This window comes from Poecilia reticulata, linkage group LG14 (genome assembly GCF_000633615.1).
Source record: "Poecilia reticulata strain Guanapo linkage group LG14, Guppy_female_1.0+MT, whole genome shotgun sequence".
Taxonomy (NCBI): domain Eukaryota; kingdom Metazoa; phylum Chordata; class Actinopteri; order Cyprinodontiformes; family Poeciliidae; genus Poecilia; species Poecilia reticulata.
In genome coordinates this window covers 5,166,528-5,186,985 of record NC_024344.1, presented here as the reverse complement: position 1 = coordinate 5,186,985, position 20,458 = coordinate 5,166,528, and the positions used below count along the sequence as shown (strand labels likewise).

The 20,458-nt window shown below is 41.5% G+C and overlaps 3 protein-coding genes across 3 annotated transcripts in view; 1 reads left to right on the top strand and 2 right to left on the bottom strand.

Moving 5' to 3' along the window:
* Positions 1–603: 603 nt before the first annotated feature.
* Positions 604–4,385, top strand: rfc3 (replication factor C (activator 1) 3). The gene is made up of 9 exons (XM_008427329.2): positions 604–823; positions 1,773–1,910; positions 2,383–2,450; positions 2,562–2,659; positions 2,774–2,955; positions 3,425–3,561; positions 3,646–3,744; positions 3,851–3,920; positions 4,002–4,385. Exons 1-9 carry the CDS (start codon positions 737–739, stop codon positions 4,191–4,193), a joined length of 1,071 nt encoding a protein of 356 aa, XP_008425551.1. The 5' UTR covers positions 604–736; the 3' UTR covers positions 4,194–4,385.
* Positions 4,386–4,494: 109 nt separating this feature from the next.
* kl (klotho) lies at positions 4,495–14,725 on the bottom strand. Its single transcript, XM_008427330.2, has 13 exons — positions 13,264–14,725; positions 11,395–11,825; positions 11,230–11,309; positions 10,962–11,124; positions 9,951–10,056; positions 9,340–9,489; positions 8,787–9,022; positions 7,847–8,042; positions 7,590–7,768; positions 6,625–6,732; positions 6,404–6,509; positions 6,175–6,301; positions 4,495–5,803 (listed from the first exon to the last, which is right to left on the bottom strand). The coding sequence occupies exons 1-13, from the start codon at positions 13,978–13,980 to the stop codon at positions 5,469–5,471; spliced, it is 2,934 nt and encodes a 977-aa protein (XP_008425552.1). The 5' UTR covers positions 13,981–14,725; the 3' UTR covers positions 4,495–5,468.
* Positions 14,726–18,040: 3,315 nt separating this feature from the next.
* The window catches only part of pds5b (PDS5 cohesin associated factor B), a 29,284-nt gene continuing 26,866 nt past the window's right edge, over positions 18,041–20,458 (bottom strand). The window contains exons 32-35 of the mRNA XM_008427331.2: positions 19,921–20,342; positions 19,761–19,841; positions 18,943–19,051; positions 18,041–18,832 (exon numbers count right to left, since the gene is read on the bottom strand). Coding sequence (XP_008425553.1) covers positions 18,800–18,832; positions 18,943–19,051; positions 19,761–19,841; positions 19,921–20,342 — 645 coding nt within the window. The 3' untranslated portion in view covers positions 18,041–18,799. The remainder of the gene's footprint in view (positions 18,833–18,942; positions 19,052–19,760; positions 19,842–19,920; positions 20,343–20,458) is intronic.

Sequence of the window (20,458 nt, the reverse complement as noted above, 5' to 3'; positions counted from 1 at the left end):
CATCAATAAATTGTGTTAGAAAACAATTGATATCTTAAAAATCTAATTCGGATGAGAAATATTACTAAAAATCAACCGATAATGTAAAAAAATTTAATTATCCATAATAATCCATTTAGACAAAAAACTCGAATTTAAAAATTAACTTAGCATAAAAACGTGACCTGATTGATACAAATGGATGTTATTTTTGGATTCAGTAGTGAATGTTTGTAATAAATCAGTTGTCAAAAGATAAACTATTTTCAAAAAAATTTTTTTTGTAACCCTGTGTAATCAATCAATCAATCAATCAAATTTTATTTGTATAGCACATTTCAGCGGCAAGGCATTTCAAAGTGCTTTACATAATTAAAATAAAAACAGGAAAAAACAGTGAGAAAGAGAAAAGGATTTTGAAAAAGATTAAAACAAATAAAAAAAATCTATATTTTTTTAAGTATATAAAGTAAATGAACTTATATTATATTTAACAATACAGCAGGGTAGGGGGTCTATTCTGTCCTTACAGACAGTCCAATGCAACTTAGAGCGACTCAGCATGCCTACTTCTGTTACATGACGGGCCTTGGCACATTTAGAGGTTTTTGTCTCCTTGGAGTCTCCGTACCGCGGCACAGGAAGTGAGGCAGGGCGGTTGATTACGTTTAAGAAAACATTTCGCGGGAGATTAGCTGCAGACGGGCTGTCCGTAAACAGTGACGATTAAAAAAAATTACTCTAAAGTCTTCACACAATGAGTTTGTGGCTGGATAAATATCGACCGACGTCCCTTGGGAAACTTGACTATCACAAAGTACAAGCGGCTCAACTGAAAAACCTGGTGAGAGCAGCTAGCTGTTTATCCACAGGCTAGCTATAGCCTGTTATGTTACTGTATATAAAAAAATACTACTACTGCTATGTTAACGAAACGTTAACCGCCAAAGTATATGAACTCCCTGAGTAAATTTAACATTGGCTATGTTTAGTAAAAGTGTAACTCCGGATATTGTTCCGTTCTAGAAAGGTTTAAAGCCACTAGCCAGCTCCATTTGTTTTATTGTACATTTCTATTTATTCGAGGTCAAACCTATAATTTAACAACAAAGCTTCTCCAGTGACGTCACAAAAACAACAGATCGGAGAGACAAGTAGTACTTAAGTCATTTTATAAGAGGCAATTTTGCTCTGAAAACAGTCAAGTGGAAAGTTTACACGTTTAGAAAAAAATAACTTTTTTGTGTGAAATACTGCAGTGGAAATAATTTTTTTTGTTATTGTAAATGTACATTTGTTGGTGAGAAAAATACCCTTTTTCATTTTTTTTAGTTTTATTTTATTTCCTTTATTTAACCAGGTAAACCCCATTGAGATCCAGATCTCATTTTCAAGGGGGACCTGGGCAGAAGTCTGCAGTGCACAGCAACCTGGTTACAAAACAAAATTAATACATATACACAAATATAAAACTATTTTAAAACAATGACACCATTTAAAAGAATCTTAAAAGATTCATGATTATTTTTCTTTAATTGTACCTTTTATAAACAAGATTGTAGAAACTATGTTAATATTTGAAGGTCTAAATCTTTATTTTTTTTATAGTTACTGATGCTATAATCATAACTAATGGAGAAACTGTAGTAAATAACCTGTACGTTCATAAACCCAAGTGATTAAGTGGCTCTGTTTTATGTATTATGTAACAATATTATTTCTGTTTATGTAAAAATATTATTAAAAACAGGACACCCACAGGAACTAAACATTTCTTTTAATACTTGTTCCAGGTTCAGTGTGGCGACTTTCCTCACTTGTTGGTGTACGGACCATCAGGAGCGGGGAAAAAAACCCGCATCATGTGTTTGCTGAGAGAACTGTATGGACCAGGGGTGGAGAAGCTCCGCATAGAGCATCAAACTATTGTGGTGAGAGGAGAATTAGTAAAACAAAAACACTTTTAGACCCTGCAGATCATGAGGGGTTTCCAACACTGACAGTACCTGATCAAATTATCAATCATTTAATATCTAAAAATTACACAATCAGACCAAAATATAAAGTTAATTTGTAAAATGACAATAATTAAGGAACAAAAGAAAATCAGGCAAAAGAAAATGTTTCCATATCAGTTACTTTCATGAAACTTTAACAAAAACTGCAGGTGTGTATCTGAATCTGGTGAATTTTTGGTTAAAACATGTTTGTTTTTCATTCAGTGGGTAGAGAATCCAGAATTTTACTCAAGTAAGAGTAACGATACTTCATAATAAAATTACTAACGCATCACTATTCTAGTACTGCCATTCTCCTGATGAGACATTACACATAATATCTAATATAATGTTATACATGTTGATATATAGTCACTTCAAATGTTTGCTTTGTCTTTGACCACAGGCTCCATCAAAAAAGAAAATTGAGATCAACACAATAGCCAGCAACTATCACTTAGAGGTTAACCCAAGGTAATAAACTTCTACATGGTTTAATGCTTCCTTTTATTTCCTTTTTTATATTTTTGTTGCTGTTCAGAGGGAATACAATGCAACATGAAACATTATGTCTTTGTTGTCCAGTGATGCGGGAAACCAGGATCGTGTGGTGATCCAGGAGCTGATTAAAACTGTGGCCCAGTCCCAGCAAATCCAGTCCAGCACTCAGAGAGAGTTCAAAGGTAGAAGAGACTATCTCTGAGTGTCAGTGTGTGGCGTAGAGCTGCTGTGCTAAGAGAGTAAAGCTTCCTAGAAATAATAATACGTCTCAAAAAAAGGATCTTCTTTTTTCTCAGTGGTGCTGCTAACAGAGGTGGACAGACTTACTAAGGACGCCCAGCATGCCTTGCGACGCACAATGGAGAAGTATATGGCTACCTGTCGCCTCATCCTATGCTCGACATCCACCTCGAAGGTCATCGGGCCGATCCAGAGCCGATGCCTGGCTGTCAGAGTTCCTCTGCCCAGCACAGAGGAGGTAAAAAGGAGCTTGGGGGTCGGGGGGGGGGGACAAACTTAATTGGAATACAATCATAGGGAAATAGATTATAAATAGGACTTGGTCTTTACCAGCCTCTAAATTTGTCAGAGCTGTCCTGGTCTTGATCTATTTTCCCTCCCAAGACATTTTCTTAGTAAATCTTGCAAGCAAGTTCTACTTTTAATCTTTAATTATTCTTAGATTGACTGAGTCTGAAATATATCTTTTTTTATTTTTTTTTTCTGCCATTGATTGTTACACTATCTAGTCTTGAGTTAAATGTTTCTAGTTGTCATCAGTCTTTCTAAGAAGCATGGTGTTAAAATAGTTTTAAGCGTCTCGTAACTTATTTGTGCCAACAATCACTTCTCCAAGTCGTTTCGGATTTGTTTTCTCCTCGACACCGAGGTAACACAAACCTGTAAACTCTGGACCAGTACCTTCTGTGATCGTCCTGTTTTCACAGGTGTGCAGCGTTCTGACGTCGGTCTGTAAAAAGGAAGGTCTGGTGCTGCCGCCTGAGCTGGCCAAGCAGATCAGCGTAAAGTCGGGTCGCAACCTCCGCAGAGCTCTTCTGATGTGCGAGGCGTGCAGAGTGCAGCAGTGAGTTGCGTCTCCGCAACAATGTTTTGCATGAATATTTTTGCAGAAATGTATGCTCACGTGTCTCGTGGCGACTTTCTGCAGGTATCCATTCTCAGCAGATCAGGATGTGCCAGAGCCGGACTGGGAGGTGTACCTGAGGGAAACTGCTAATTCCATCGTCAGCCAGCAGAGTCCTCAGAGGTATGATGGGAAATGTGTTTGTGTACAGGAGATGTAGTCGGGTTCAGGAAGAGCTGAGTCAGACTGCGAGATGTTCAAATGCAGGAGCCCTCCTTCTGTGTTTCAGGCTGCTGGAGGTTCGAGCCAGGCTGTACGAGCTGCTGACGCACTGCATCCCCCCTGACATCATCATAAAGGTCAAATCATGATCAGTTCTTCTTCCCTTTAAACTAGTTTTCAAATTCAAAAGAAATTTATCCTTTGCTTTCATGTAACAGGGTTTAGTGGTAGAACTGCTGAATAACTGCGACGGGCAGCTAAAGACGGAGGTGGCCCACCTGGCTGCTTACTATGAGCACCGACTCCAACTGGGCAGCAAAGCCATCTACCACCTGGAGGCGTTTATTGCTAAGTTCATGGCCATGTACAAGAAGTTTATGGAAGACGGCCTGGACGCCATGATGTTTTGAGTTCAAGAGTCTTTGTGCCATAATTTGGAACAATTTATAGCAGTTTGGGTTTATGTAATTATTGGTAAATTCATCAGCACTCCACACAGACTATAAACCATTGAGAAAACACAAGACGGAACTGGGAAGGTGGGGAATGTATTATAATGTTCAGAGAGGTTACAATAAATCGCCATGTTGGTAACATGTAAAGTCTGCATCTCTGTGCTACAAGAACCGCTTCTTCTTCAACTTGACTCTGAAGTTCAGCCTCAGTTAGTTTAATGAATTAAAACTTAATTGATTCACAAATTGTGCTTACTCATAGCATGTCTGACAACAGGGTCTATAGGTCTTTGAGACATCGCTTAAATAACTAATAAATTACAATTTAAGACAAATATGTAAGCACCAAAAGCCTAACAAATAGGTATGGGCCAAGTACCTATATCAATGTGTCCCATTGCTTAGAAAATGACCAGTTATGGTGTGAAAACTGAAGGAGCTCTACACAATCACCCATGTTAGGAGGAAAAGGTTTTAAAATTACAGTTTGTGAGCAAAGACTTACTACTGCTAACAAAAAAAAAGAGCCATAAATTGTCCAATCTGCAGTTTGTTGCAAGCCATACAGAGGATACAGCACACATGTAAAGGATGTTCCAAAGGTCAAGTGTTTGACCTAAATGCTACCCTAACACACCGTCTCTACAGTAAAACGTGGTGGCAGCATCATGCTGTGACGATGCTCCTATTAAGTCTGTTCTATTTAACATCAGCTTGTTAATTTGTATTACTCCATAGAGCCAAATGCCAAAAAGCTATAATAGCTCATTCAGTCACTTGAATAAACTGTAGTGTTTATTCTACATTTTTTCTGTTTATGCGTGAAAATCCTAGCAGCCATGAATAAGTACAATATATTATATAACTTTAGGAAAATTCCTTTTCTGTTTCATATAAAAACAATTATATGTATTAAACCTTTTTTTAAAAATGTTGATAAAAATCATGGAAACTGATGTTTTTACTCGCCTGTGTGGATTATATAAGGGCCCATGCCTATAAAACAATACCTAACCGTCACAAAGAGACAAAAACTACATCTCGTATTTTAAAACGAAGCAAACATTCGTTTAGATGCGTCTCTTTTTCTGATGGTGTACGAGTAATTTTTCTATACATCGATGGTTATGTTTCGTGTTTGTTTCTTGGAGGTAGAATTGATTCAGTTATAGTCACATCCTAACGTTACATAAGAACTGTTGAACCGGCAGCCTGGTCTGCATCCCTTCCTCAGTAATACTCCCTGTGCCTCTTGGTGGTGTAGTAAATGATGAGGCCCAGCGTAATCAGAACTCCTGAGCCCACTAGAGTCAAGAAGCCCACGACGGGCCTCCTGATGAGGATGTGGCAGCCGGGGCAGGGCTGTGGCGGCGCGGGACACTGCTGTGGAGACGCTCCGGGAATCGGGAACCCGTTGTGCTGGATGATGTTGCGATAGTTGGAAAGGGAGGCCTTGACGATGACCTCCTCGTGGACCTGACCGTAAAGGCCGAACCCCGGGTCTCTTTGGTCGTTCAGGGCGTAGGCAAAGTAACCCTTCAGGTTGACACCATCCAGAGTAAATGCTGAGTGTGACAAGAAAGTAGTGATCATGTTTTATTTTCCTTCCATGTCAATTATGCAGTGGTTTGTGTTAATCCATCATGTAAAATCCATAGGACATACATTAAAGTTTGTATCCATGAGGTAAGGAGGTGTGAATACTTTTGTGAGGGACCATTAACTGCACAGCAAGCACCTGTTGCTCAACAAATTAGTGAATGCTGAAGGTTTTCAGCTGATATCCACAGGGGTCAGTAAATTCCTGTCTAATTATTAATCTCTACAGACGCCAATAAGGGACAAGATTCAGCCGTTTTAAAGGCCAAATCTCTTCTTTAACACATTCACCAGTTAAAATATCAATAAAACGTAAAAACTGCTGTATTAGTCCTACCTTTAAGTGCCTCGTTAATGTAGTTATAGAGGTAATAAACTCGCAGGGAGTCTTTGAAACGGGCTGGGTCTTCCTGGACTCCGTTAGCCATTACATAGATGGGTACATCGCTGTAGTGCTGCTTTACCTTCACACAGAAAGAGCACATGTAACAATCACACAGTTCTTCATTTAAATATTATCCTCTGTGCATGACGGCACTGCTAGGATCAAAGTCGCCCAGTCTTACCCAGTTTAGAGCCTTCCTCAGCCCCCAGGGCACGACGGGCCTGGGTGACATGATCCATGTTGTGTCTATCATGTGCTGAACCTCAAGCATCTCTGTGTAAGTGTATCTGCTCACATGGAGGTCACACAAAGCTCAAAACAGGATCCAGGTTTTTACTCCACGTCTGCTCAGTGCGCTTGTTTTTAGATCAAACGTAAAGCAAAAAAATGGTTTTGACTTACGAGTCTTCCTTGGCGTGAGTCACAAGCTTGGTACTGAAGTGACTCATAGCGAAAAAGTCATACGTGCCTCTGACCAGCTGTCTGTGCTCCTCGTTGAAAACAGGCAATCTGTTTAAATAAGAAAAGAGCTAGAGAGTAAAAGAGGAGACAAAAAGCGGTACCCATGGTGTAAAGTTGCCCATTTTTTGCCAATCCGATTTCCACAATTCATCTGTTTGAATTGTGTAACACTTCAAAAAAGCAGGGAGACCATCAGGAAGCAATAACTGCTCTGACATGACATTCAAGAAACCTTTTCAGGTAACTTTGTCAAAGAAAATAGCGGCAAACACTTTTGCCTTTTTTCACATTTATTTGGAAAACCTTTATTAATCCATTGGTAGAATGAAACATAAACTTATTTAAAATGCATCCATCTTCCTGACTCACCAACACACCATTAACATGCTAACTTGCAGCAGTGAAACGCGGCACTTGATAAATAATGCAACCTACTGATGTCATGTATGCAAAGTTATTTACTTTTTTATTTTGACTATTACACTTAATCGAAAACTCTATACATTATTGCTCAACATAAATTTGAGGAATGTTTCAAGTACAGAATGAGAGGCCTTTTTGTTCTGCCTCTTTTAGAGTAACATGGAAGTCTAGGACGCTGATACGAGCTGATTAGTCCGTCTCTATCTATGTATATGTAAATAAAACGTGTAATATTTAAATAGGTGATTCTTTAGTTTCCGCGCTATCACTGGAAATGACATCCAAACAACTAAAACAAGGAAAGAAGTGTAGGAACTTTTGTTTTGGCAGCATAAAATCAGCGCTCAGAAACGAATGGGGGAGAGGTGACACTTTGCTATTCTACGCTTCATCCAATTTAAGAATTTGTATCCAGTCATCAACACACTGCAGCTAAAAAGGTGAAGAATTAAAAAAAAGGAGGAATTTTTCTTTCTTCTTACTCAAGAGAGTTGAGCTGTCGCAGCCAGCTCCTCATTCCCACAGGATAATCGCCACTGCCGAAGATCGGCTCGGCCAGCCAGCCGACGCAGAAATCCAAAACCCTTTTCGCCGGCTCCACGTCCTCTCGGCTGAAGGAAAATGCCGGCTCCACCCAGTCCATGTGCAGAGCCAGAGACACCTAGGAAAGTGCATCATTTTAACAGATACATTTAAAACTTTAAAAGGAGAGTTATTCGGCACTAAGTGTTTTACTGACCTGTCCTCTTTGCGTTTGTCTGAACTCCTGGTCGTAGGCGCGCCAGGCCAGAGCATGAGCCAGCAGCATCTGGTGGCCCTCCTGATAGCTCACCATCTCATCATTGGGTTCATTCAAGGTGATCCACATCTTTACATGGGCCCCCATTTCTCTGTAGCAAAGCCTGGCATAGTCTGCAAAGGCCTTTGGTGTCTTACTGAGGACAAAATATGATATTGTCAGTTAAAACATCTGCAAGTACATTTTGAAACAAAACTAAATGCAAGTACTCAGGTTTTATGTGCAGTCTTGAGAAGTTTGGATAAGTAGAAATTTAGCTTTTTTTTATTAACAACCCCCAATTCAGCCACCATGACTACCAGCTAGAAAGAAGCTAGAAAGCAGGGCTCTGCTCAGAGCACAGTTACCTCCCTATTATGCTGTCATATTATTTAATATCTGCATCTAGGCATGTGGAAAAGTGTGTAACTGTCTGGTATGGCGCATGTGTAGATTTCACTTTTCAGGATGAACACGCGACTTTCCATCATGACAGTTCAGAGCTATTCTGGTGCCACGAAATGGCGAAATATTATTAGCCGGATTAATCAGAGCGTATATTAGGTTGCTGACAGTTGGACTAGATCCAAGCATTTAGCAGGTGGACATGAGTAAATCTTCATCGGTGCAAACAGAGCATTGGGTCTGGGTAGGATGACATTTAGTCAGGTTGCTATCAGGTTATTATTGCCACATTTGAGTTGCACCCTTGTAAACGCCGTTGCAGCTACGGACATCTTCAGTATTTTCTGCATATCAGAGGTTCGATACTTAGCTGGTGATCAAAGTCTGTGAACTACTGGAGCCCACATCACAGTATCGAAAAGAAGCTATGCACTAGGTCAGTGACATTGTTTTAAAAAAAACTATCTGCATCGAAATAATTGGCTAAACGTCTGACCTGTTGAGCCACCCGTTGGCAGTGTCGAGCGGGGTTGGCAGGTTGCTGCGCTGCCGCGTGTGGTGCCAAAGGGTGACCACAGGTGTGACGTTGGCCTGCACCAGCTGACGGGTAAAGCAGCGGTAATATCCCAGCAGGGTGGTGTTGGGATAAGCCACGTCACCTGTGGGCACCAGAGCAGACCAGTTGAGGGAAAAGTGGAAGTGGTTTACCCCCACCTGCCTGATTTCATCCACCTGAAATAAGGCAGGAATAAAAACAGTCAGTTAAGCAGATGCAGTTTATAGCTTTTCATTAAAGGTAACTTTTTGTTTTGCAGTTATTTATCTCAATTGACAAAGCCGAGCAATAATAAATGTCAATACTACACAATGCGAGAGAAGACAAAGATAAAAACTGTTCTCCTAAAACAACATTTATGACTTTCTGCACAGTTACTTTAAGGCGAGACGAGACAAATCAGCATCAAAATGCTCATGTAAAACACATCCAGGACTCTGGATTTATTTCTCAGTTTAAAGCTGGCCAACTGGGAGATGTTTGGCAGGCTCACCTGCTGGCGGATTGTGGCATAATCAGCACAATGTGTGGCTCGGTGTAAAGGTGGCGCACTCAAGCCCTCCAGCTTGATCAGCTCTCCGTTGTTGGAAATGTTCCACAGGTAAACATTGGGATCTGCAAACTGGGTGGGAGTTGTCTCCACCTATGACACAAGGACAAACAAACACTAGTACAAACACACACAAGCTTACACTCGGGAAATACACACCACCGCAAATAAAGGCCAAATGGGATAAATCGATGACAGCTGGTCCAGTCCCGCTTAGCCAAGCTGCCAAAATGGGAGCTTAGGAGGTTTATGATTAAGAGAGGATCAGATGTTTTTCCTGCAACTCAGCTGGACTTTAAACCAAGAAAACTGCAAGCTAGAAAGCCTTATACTTATCAGCACAGCAGCTTCAAACCAGAACGATGCAAAAAAGGTGGATCTAGAGTAAAATACTTGTCTACCTGCTGTAACACTGTTTGAGTTTTACCTAATATGAGATTCACATGGGAATCTTTGAACCCAAGTTAAGAAAACAGTTAATATTTCATAGAAGTCCCATTTCGCAGGAAACATTCTTGCTGCGCTACGTTCCAACTGCACATACTTTAACACACCTGGATGGAGTTGGCCGATACACCCCATGCAAAATCACACGGGAACATTCCTTGTGCTGGTCTGTTCTCTGGAAGTTCAGGGAATCCATTCTTATGGATGACGTTTCTGTAGAAATTATGAAAAAAAAGATTGAAATGTTTCAAATCGTCAAACTAAAGCAAATAAATCATGATTGCATTTACGATTCAAACTAACCTGAAAGTATAAAAGCGAAATGTATCATTATTTCATTAGCTTATCCAGGCCTGACCAGTGTGCGGCCTGTAAAATCAAGGAATCTCCTTTTAAAGAATTAAAATATTGAAAGATCCTCCAAAGCAGTACATAAATAACAATTTAAAGAATATGCAGACCGCATTTGCCTCAGATAAGTTAATGATTCAACAATAGAAATGATGTCCATGGCAGGCTCAGCAGTGAAAACAACTGGTGACCAAAAGGAACACAAAGACCGCCTCACATTTCCCAAAAGAATGTCTGGACTTTTGTAAAAAAAAATATTCCGTGGAATGAAAACACAAAAGTGGAACATTCTGTAAGGTGTGTGTCCTGATACTTCTGGTTTAAAACTAACAGGTTTCACAAAAAGAACAAAATACTGACAATCAAACATGGTGGCGCTAGTGTCGTGTTCTGGGGCTGTTTTGATAATTCAGGTCTGGTCAACATGCAGTAACTAATGGAACCATGAAGCTCATACACACTTGGCTTATACTGCAGAACAATCACCTCAAACACATCAGCAGAAACCCTCTAAATATAAGGGCTTAATTTTGGCCTAGTCAAAGTCCAAAATTAAATCCTTTTAAAAATCTGGGGAGTCACCGAACACTGTTTACATTTGTCTGGTATTAAAGTGCTTTTGATGATCTGAAACATTTAAATGTGACAAAAGGCAAAAACAGTATTCCTTCAATCAAAGATAAGAGAATCCTTATGGAACAGCTGAAGCACAAATTGAATCACACATATTTTAAACCAATCATTTCCATCCATGTAATGTAGGCAACCTGTAGAAGGTAGCGGATGTCTTTGGCTCCCTCTTCATGTCAGGAGTGTTGAAGTCGACGTAGTACAGTCCACGGCGAATCCCATATTCTCTGTGCCACTCAAAGCCGTCAGTAAGGGACCAGGCTGTGTATCCGATCACGTTCACTCTATCTATGATGATCGCTGGACAACAAACACGTCAGAAATGAATAATATTTAGTTTATCGTTAAATATGTGGATAAATGAAAACCTTGTTTTTTGCTGTTATCAAAAACAAGTTGACTTACATTTAAGCGCCTCTGCTATGAACCTCTTGAGGTAGTACATGTGTTTGGGGTCTTCTGTCTTCGTGTTTCCAAGGACGTACCTGTCTCAAATAAAAACTTGGTTCAACACTGCCCTCAAACATTCTCATAAAGAAAGAAAAATATCAGCATATAATGCCAACTCACCAACCACTCTGCACCACAAAGATGGGTGGTTTGTCATACTCTGCATTGATCCAGTAGAGAAGCATCCTCAGGTCCAGGTCCTCCAGCTGCCCAAACTTCAGGCTGTCGTTGATGAGCTGGAAGCTCAGCGTAGCCCCGTGGGACAGGGCGAAGAAGTCAGCGGTTCCCCTCACCTGCTCTCTCTCCTCCTGGGTGAAGGACGGCAGGCGCGAGCCGAGCCGCTCCCTCATGCAGGGAGGGTAGTCTCCGTCTGCAAACAGCGGCCGGGCGAACCAGCCCAGGACGTGGTCCAGGGAGCACTGGCACTCCCGCAGGCTCTCCAGGCGGGTTCGGCGGGGCTTGATCCAGTGAGAGGCCAGCGCCATGGAGAGCTTTCCCTGCTGCCGAGGCCGATAGCGGCGGTTGTAGAGATGCCACGCAGCTGCATGAGCCTGGAGGACAGAGAGATGGCAGCATCAAATACAGGCAGGAAACCTACTGAAAAATGTCAACTGTGAAAAAATACCACTAATAATAATATAACTAGTGGAACCAGGTAACTGAAAGGGACAAAATTAGTACTGAAGCTACTAGTGCACTCTTTTTAAAATGCTCTCATTTTATAACCAAAGACTCCTGGTTTAACATTTAAAGTGATAGACCAAATACTATGAAGAGCTTAATTTTAGTGGGAGCAAAGTGACAAATGCTTTTCTTTGTTTTTCTTAGAAATAAAAAATGTAATAAAATATTGGGTTCTTTGTGATAGAGCTACGTCTCCCATGTTTCAGTCTTAACTTAAAGATAGGAACTCTGCCACACTCTTCTAATTAGTAGAAGTGTCTTTCTTTTCTGCTCAGAAGGGGGTATTTTGTTTGCCGTTTGCCTTTTAGACCATAATACTTTAAGCTTCCTTGAGTTTGAGCCGGTTCAATATACACAAATTCATCTAAACCTTTCACTGTGGCTCTGACTGCATGTTTAGGGTTGTTGTCCTGCTGGAAGGTGAATCTAATGTCTTTAATCCTCCAGGATCGTCCTACATTTAGTCCCATCCACCATCCCATCAACTCTATAGCTTCCCCATGTTTCAAGACAGGAATGATGGGTAACACTTTATTTGAAGGGGTGTGCATAAGACTGACATGACACTGTCATAAACATAACACCTGTCATGAACATCAAGAAGTCTTTATGAATGTTTATGACAGTTGTCATGAAGTGTCATTCTGTAAATGACATTTTTAATGCAAAGTTGCTCTAAAAGTTGCATTGAAAGTCCATTAAAAATGCCAACTTTGCACGATTTAGTAAATTATGACAATTTAATGCCAAATTTGCATTTTTAATGGACTTTCAATGCAACTTTTAGAGCAACTTTGCATTAAAAATGTCATTATTTACAGAATGACACTTCATGGCAACTGTCATAAACATTCATAAAGACTTCTTGATGTTCATGACAGGTGTTATGTTTATGACAGTGTCATGTCAGTCTTATGCACACCCCTTCAAATAAAGTGTTAATAAAGTGATAGAGTTCTGCAAGTAGGTCAAAATGTTTAATTTTAATCTCATCAAAGAGACTCCCTTTCTTTCACATGTTCATTGTGTCTCTTATTCAGATTAGTAAACTGCAGACAGGGCTTCTTATTGCTCTTTCAACTAAAATTTTGTTTGGACACCACTGCTCATTTTTAATATACACAGTTTTAATTATAGATGAAAACAGTTGTTTTTTCTCCAGATTTCATATTCCTCCGTTTTGTCATGTTTTGATGTATGATGCATGTCATTTCCTCTCATAAGCAAACTTCTTGGTTAAATTAAAGTGATATTAAACCTGGTAGGAACTAGTATGCAAGATGTCAATATCTTAGTTTAACCAACCTTGAGCAAGTTGTGTCCAACCCGAAATGGGAGATCGGGGTCATTCTTTATCCCGGGAGCGACCACCCCGGTTCCGTATCCGTGCTGCGCAACCACAAACGGGTTATCGATGGTGATCCAGTACTTCACGTCATTCCCAAACGCATGGAAACAGAAATCAGAATAGTCCTTAAAAATCTCCACCATCTCCGGGTTGCTCCAGCCGCCCAGGCTCTGCTGGAGGTGTTCGGGTAGGTCCCAGTGGTAGAGGGTGACCACCGGCTGGACGCGGATCTCCTTCAGCCTCTTGATGAGCGTCCGGTAGTAGTTGGTGCCGATTTCGTTGTAGCTTCCGCGCGTCCCGTTTGGGAAGATTCTGGACCAGGAGAGGGAGAACCGGTAGTGGGTCACCCCGAGCTGGCGGATCGCTCTGATGTCAGCGTGGATGTTGTGATAGCTGTCGCTGCCCACGTCCCCGGTGGCCATGCGGTTCCCGCCGCGCGTAAAGGTGTCCCAGATGGAGAGCCCCTTACCGTCCTTCTCGAACGCCCCCTCCACTTGGTACGCCGCCGTGCCCACCGCCCACATGAAGTCGCTGGGGAAGGTATCGTAGAGGAAAGCCTTGTCTCCGGGGTAGGGCAGCTTGCTGAAGCGGCCCCACGTCTTCAACCCAGCGTGGGGCTTCGCGTCTGAAGAACTAAGGGCGAGAAATGTCAAGAGGGCGAAAAGCCCACTCATGATTCCTGATCTCAGTGACCTTCACCTCGCCATGCTTGGAGACTTAAACGGGACTGTGCGCGGAGCAGTCAGTCAGCTGTGAACCCCCCGCATGCCTCTCCAAATCTGTCATTTATTAACGAGAGCACCTGACGCACGAAGGCCTGGAGGCGCAGCACAGCTTCCTGCTGAGGGCCACAGTGATCGGTGCGTCGGCAGGGACACATCAGTGGTCATTTAAGACGATCATTTGATTCACTTCTTCCTAAATTATTATTCGAATCGAATTAAATCAGAATTTCACAGATCAGGAAAAATAAGCCTCTGACGGAGAGGCCTTCACCGTGGTAAACAGCTCCATTACTCCAGCCTCAGCTGGCAGATCATCTCCTACCTGCATCCGAAAGCGACATAAAAATAGAATCCATTTGCATTTCCATCACTGGTCCTGGTTCGCTCAGGTTGGCAGATCACTAAGTGCGCCCTGCTGCACCATGCTCACATCAGGCCCTTATCCTCCTGATTATCACTCGGTTGCTTGGAAACCCAGGCCTCTTCCATACATAGCTTCTGAGGAAGAGTGGGAGTCTGTTTGTGCTCGAGTCAAAAAGCAGGTAAGTTTAATGGATAACACGCAACAATGGTAGATAGAAATTTGATGTCGTGTGGGTTCAAAGGTCACCAGAGGACACCAGAATGATGTTGTGTGGATGGACTGTCACTGCAGTTCAAGAATGGTACAAATTTGACCTGCCAGCAAAGAAGGCTAAAGTAGAAGGGAAAATAATAATAATAAAAAAAAAGAAATCACAAGTAATAATTATTTTAGTAAAGAAAAAAAAATATATTTTGGGGCTGTTTATGAATACTTTATAAACGTATCAGTTAAATAATGCAGCCAGTCTGGAATCTTGGTTTTGTTACAGATTACATTTCAAGTAAACTGGGTAATTGCTGAAAATATGATCAGCTATCCACTTTGTACTGCAACATTCAAAACACGTAGTTGCACTAGTATTRATTTGAGATAATGTATAAATAAATCCCAACTTCAGAGGAGGTCTGTAGAGCCCTTCAGAAGTATTGAAATCTGGAACGTGATTGTGACGTAGAAAGAAAAGGATACATGCTTTTCTATATTTTTGGTTATTTTCTAAAACAAACAAAAAAAGTGGTGTGCATTTGTATTTCCTTAATTTCTTCAGCTGCAGGTCTTCATGTATGTCTCTACCTGCTTTCCACATCAAGAGGATGAAATACTTCCCCATTTTACTTTGCAAAATAACTAAGGCTCAGTCAGATTGAAAGGATCAGTGAACATCAATTATCCTGTCTCACTACAGATTCTACATTTGATTTGTACTTCAACTGGACCATTCTTACAGATAAACATGCTTTGATTTCATCTCCCCCCTCCTACCCTCCACGTATGATAGAGTAGTGTTTATTCTCATGTGTTTACCAGCCTCAACCATGTTTTCTTAAATAAATGCACTACATCTTCCCATCAATCTGTCACTCTAAATAAAACCATCGTAATAAATGAAAACAAATCAAAATGAAAATTTAACTGCGTTTCTTCTTATAAAAAACGATCTCTGTGTTGTTACGTGTGCACATTTTTACAAGCTGTTCTGGGTTTTATGATGTCCAAGTTTACACTGCGTGTGTTTWATGGTTTTCAGACATTTCCAGCTCAGTGAAGGTCTGGAATAATAACTTGTCATTTACTGCTGCAGGTTAGAAAGGCAGCAGAGCAGCACAGGATTATAGACCTAGTCACGGATTATGACTGGGAAAAGAACACACCAGAGTAGAGGTTGTTTTCCATTCTGCAGAGGTGCTTTGGAAAATTTAAAAACTCGAGTGGAATTGCCTTCTTTAGMACGGAGAACAGGCAATTTTACAACACAGGATGAACATCATTAACAGATGCCAGGCAGCCTGAGGGTGGGCGGTTAGTGACAGACATACACAAAGTACACAAAGCGAATAATATCAGTGCTCAGCCAGTTGCATTGCCAAAGCACACTAGCTACTTATTGGAGCTGTTAGATGGAAGAATCTACTGTATATTAACACTAAAATATACTTTTGGAAAGGAAAATCTCCAAAACTTTACCAGCAACATTTTTATTTTATTACATTTTAAGTAAGTTTCTTTGTGCTTTGGTAAAACTACATTTGTAATCTGATCTCCCCTTATTATTATGCAGAGTATTAATCTACTTAGTGCCTGTTAAGGAAATTAAACAGAGAGGAATTTGATACAGTCTTGTAAACGTTACATTATTAATGGTTTTCAAATGCACTAACAAGGCCTAAACCAGGGATTAACAGGGATAATAATTAGCCATGGAGCTCCAAAATAAAGGTTCACTCTTTAAAAATGAAAGTGTCAATAGTAAAGTGAGTTACACTTTCCTAAGAGAACTCGATTAGGCATGAAAGTTATGTTTTCTTAATATAATAGAAGTTTTATATATCATATTTTGCTACTAATTACATTGTGTAAGCTACTTTTAGCCATTTTAATATTAGCATATTTGCTTACATTTGCATAGTAATTATTTACTGTGAACCAAMAGGCTAATTTTCAGTTCGAGGAGCTGCTAGTTACCACTGAGGTTGATCGGATCCAGCAAGATAAAGTTGGACTTGCCTTGATGAACGACTCTGGAGCCGGTCTCCTCGAGACGGGTTGGACACTCTTCAACTCTGCAGTTGTCCCTGCTGAGCAGGAGTGGGCATTTTTGGTGCCTGTATGTACACCACAGTGAACAAGAAGGTAGCCATCCTCCGCCTATGTGTGGAGGGAGAGGTCATAACAAGTGTGGTCAAGTAGGACAAGTGACCTTACCCTTYKTGGAGGAGTGGGCGCTCCWACCMGGGACTCCGYTGTTCTGCTCAGGCACTTCAAYGCTCATGTTGACAACAGTAAGACATAGAGGATCWGAACCCGAGGATGRTGTTATTGAACTTTTGTGCAAATACTATGTCTGCTGAGGACATCTGGTGGATTCTCCAGTCAGATGGAGTTCATCTCCCACCTATGGCAGAGTTTTGAACACATCACGTTTGAGCCTCTATTGTTGAGGTGGCAGATCAGAGATGTGGCAGCAAGGTGTTGWGTGCCTGTAACCGGCCGGTGGATACCTGTGGTGAGCGATGCCCTGTTGGGTCTTTTTGGCTTGTGGGGTCCCAGAAGCAGCCGACAGGAACCAGTACTACAAGTGGAATGTGGCTCGGGTGGCTGCCGAGGCAAAAATTTGAGACGAGGGAAGAATTTAGCAGAGCTATTGAGTTTGACTTCAAAACAGGTTCGAGGAGGTTCTGGTCAGCCATCCAGCATCTCAGGAGAGGGAGACGGTGCACCACCAACACTGCATGGGGACAGTGTACTGCAGATCCTGACTCAGGACATGGTGGGTTTGTGGGTAGAATGCTTTAAAGACMTCCTACATCCTCTTGGCATCTGCCAGAAAGAAAATGGAGGCGTGCTTTCAAATCTGTTTTAAATCCATGCATGACAAAGCCTTGGAGTGTATGACATTTGGCAAGTTTTGTTTAGCTTAGGGCAACATTAGCCTGGCCAWTGCCTTCCTGCGCAACTCGACTTGATCCTCATCTCCTTTCAGTGCTCCTTTTGGACTTTCTCCCATTGAGATGGATTCCTCCTGCAGATTTTCAATAGGGCCAATCAGTGAGCAGATGGAGAAGTTGTGAACGATAATGTCAATTTTGTGCACCGTTTTGTAGTTTGGCAGTGGAGGAAGTGAACAAGGCCTCTCAGTCTGTGTTGACCATTCATCCAAATATTGAATCAACATTGACAGCCGTTTTCTCGTTCAGCTCGGCACTTCTCTTTGAGTTGAACTGGTGTATTACGCATGCCTCGGTCAAACGTTGGCGACTTGGTAAAAATGTGAACTTCAACAGAATCCACGCTTCTAGCAAGCAATCGCTTTTCAATAGCCGAGGGTCCAGATCCTCTGCAAACAGAGCGCTGGCTTTTACTTTAACAAAGTCGTCACTGCAGGATATGAAAGTAAGGAAATGAATGATATCAAAACAAAATAAAAACAATTCAAACATTTCAGGTTTTATAGAGAATCATATTGATACAACGGGAGACGTGACTGGGTGGATGTGAAGCCAAGTTAACCAGCAGTGACAAACACGACAACCATAGCTGCTCAGGACTTCCTTCTAGCAGTGAGAACAAATCTAAAAATTAAATGCACACTACAATAACATCCAGAAAACTCCACATTTGGAACATTTTATCTTTTTTTTTTTTTTTTTTAAGTATTTTGCCCATGGTAAAAAAAAAAAATAAAAAAAAAAACGGTATTAATATACATAGCTGTAAACAAAAACATTTCATTAACAGTAAAATGACACATATACAGTCACAAAAAGTTGAGGGGTAATCTGATTCTTTTTAAATAGCAGGAAGTTTGATAAGCAATATTGTGTCAATGGGAACATTTTTATAACAGCGGGAAAAGTCTTGACATCATCCCCCCAGTCAGCATCCAACACAACAGAACATGAACCAGACAGAAGACTATTTACAAGTGATTTTTTTGTTTTGTTTTCTTGATAAAATGATTTCTACCTAATGTGGCAAACATCATCACAATGCGACACGAAGCAACGATCCACAGCTGACGATGCACATGTTCTGATGTAGTGTGTACGTGGTATATGCAAGAGTGTACACAGGTGTAACAGTAGGAGCGTAGGCATATGAAAAGTTTAAAAAGTTTAATGTCCACATGTTCTTTCCTCCTYGAATACAACTGAGACGCGTCGTCGTTTCCCCCCCCCCCACAGCTCATCTTCTTCGCCCGGTTGTCTTCTTGCGACCCTGGAAGCAGGAAAATAAAAAAACAAAACGATGAAAATTAAAGTTATGGATTTCTGTTAATTACTGAAATATGATCCGTATATGACTGAAGTCAGCTTTTCAATAAGTACCCTTGGTGCTGGCTCATCGTCCTGCTCCTCCTCTTCTTCCTCCTCCTCTTCGTCTTCAGAGTCATCTTTAGCAGCAGCAGCAGCAGCAGCTTTCGATCGCCCTCCACGCCTGAAATACCCCACAAACCGGCCACAATGTAATGACCACAGCAAAACTTTGTCATCTTTTAGAATGACCCAGTCAAAGTCCAAACTGARCTTCAATTCAAACTCCAATGTTCACAGATATTGTACTGTCTAATCTAACGGAGTCTGAGCCAAGTTGCTAAGAAGAGTGAGCAAACATCTCAGTCATTTCAAACCAGGTAGAAATATAGAAAGAAAGAAAGAAAACGTTTTAGTTTTATGATTCACTAAGAGTCTTGCTGCACTTTCAGGAGTTTATTTTGTCAAACTCTTGAAAAACTATTTCCCCTCCCACCTTCATTTTACAATTATGATCAACTTTGTGTCAGTAAAATCCCCCCAAAACAGGTTTGTGTTCAAAGCAGATCAAAGTTCAATATTTTTGTAAGGGACTGTAGTTTACATATCAAGGCACAGAATTATGTAAAGACATTGAAATCTGCGACTTGTCAAGGGGAACATTTCACAGAGCCAATTAAACACTCATTTCTTTAAAGAGCATTCTGACTGAAGAATGCAYATTAACCTAAATTTCAAGAAATACATATTTTTTTACATATTCCATAATGAATTTTAATTCCTGTGCAGAGCAACCACAATTCCAGTTGCAGTCAGTGAGCAGCTTTGCTACTGTTGCCGCTTTGAGCTGAGAGCAGCGCCTGTTTGAAGGAAAGAGCTGACGTGACTCTTACGTCGGCTTCTTTGCCGCTGGCTGAGCTGATTTAGGTGGACGTCCTCTCCTCTTCTGAGGCACGGACTCTGCCGACTCTGAGCTGCTGGACAACAAGAGTTTTAGTCAAACARAAAGCGACGAGTTCACAGCATGCAGCGGCGAAGGTGAACCACGCGTACCCTTGTGGCCGCCGTGGCGCCCTGGCTTGCCTTCCGCCCTTCGGTTTCACCTCCATGTTTTCGCTGCTTTTGTCGTCCTCGTCATCTTCGTCCTCGTCGTCCACCCTCTCCTCTTCTTCCTCATCCTCCTCGTTCTCATCATCGTCTTCCTCTGGCGGAGGCGCTGCCTTTTTTCGCCCCCTCCTCCCCTTTACGGGTGTTTCCTGGTTGGAAGAGGCAGACTTCGGTGGTCGGCCCCTGCGTCCTTTCTTCGGTGGGCTGTTCTGTTCATCCTCTGGTCGGTTGTCCTCGTCCCACTGGTCCTCAGACTCTGTAGCGGCGGTGGTGTTGGCAGACCCCCTYTTGCGTCCGCGCTTTGGCTTGCTCTCCTGGTCGTCGCTGGACGTCACGCCGCGTTTGCGAGCGCGGGGCTTTTCCATGTCCTGTAAGAGAACAGAGTCATTGAGCTGTGGCAGAAGGAGGAAACATTAGATTTGAACGGGATTAACGGATCACTCAGGTGTTAATCTGGGAATACAAGGCTGCCATAACAACAGTC

Bases quoted from the DNA above. Each gene is read 5' to 3' on its own strand.
- rfc3 (XM_008427329.2), top strand. From the start codon at position 737: ATGAGTTTGTGGCTGGATAAATATCGACCGACGTCCCTTGGGAAACTT. The intron at 2,956-3,424 runs GTAAAAAGGAGC...CTGTTTTCACAG, and splicing joins CTCTGCCCAGCACAGAGGAG to GTGTGCAGCGTTCTGACGTC. The intron at 3,921-4,001 runs GTCAAATCATGA...TTCATGTAACAG, and splicing joins CCCCTGACATCATCATAAAG to GGTTTAGTGGTAGAACTGCT.
- kl (XM_008427330.2), bottom strand. From the start codon at position 13,980: ATGAGTGGGCTTTTCGCCCTCTTGACATTTCTCGCCCTTAGTTCTTCA. The intron at 9,023-9,339 runs GTGAGCCTGCCA...GCCTTATTTCAG, and splicing joins ATGCCACAATCCGCCAGCAG to GTGGATGAAATCAGGCAGGT. The intron at 5,804-6,174 runs GTAGGACTAATA...TGTCACACTCAG, and splicing joins CATTAACGAGGCACTTAAAG to CATTTACTCTGGATGGTGTC.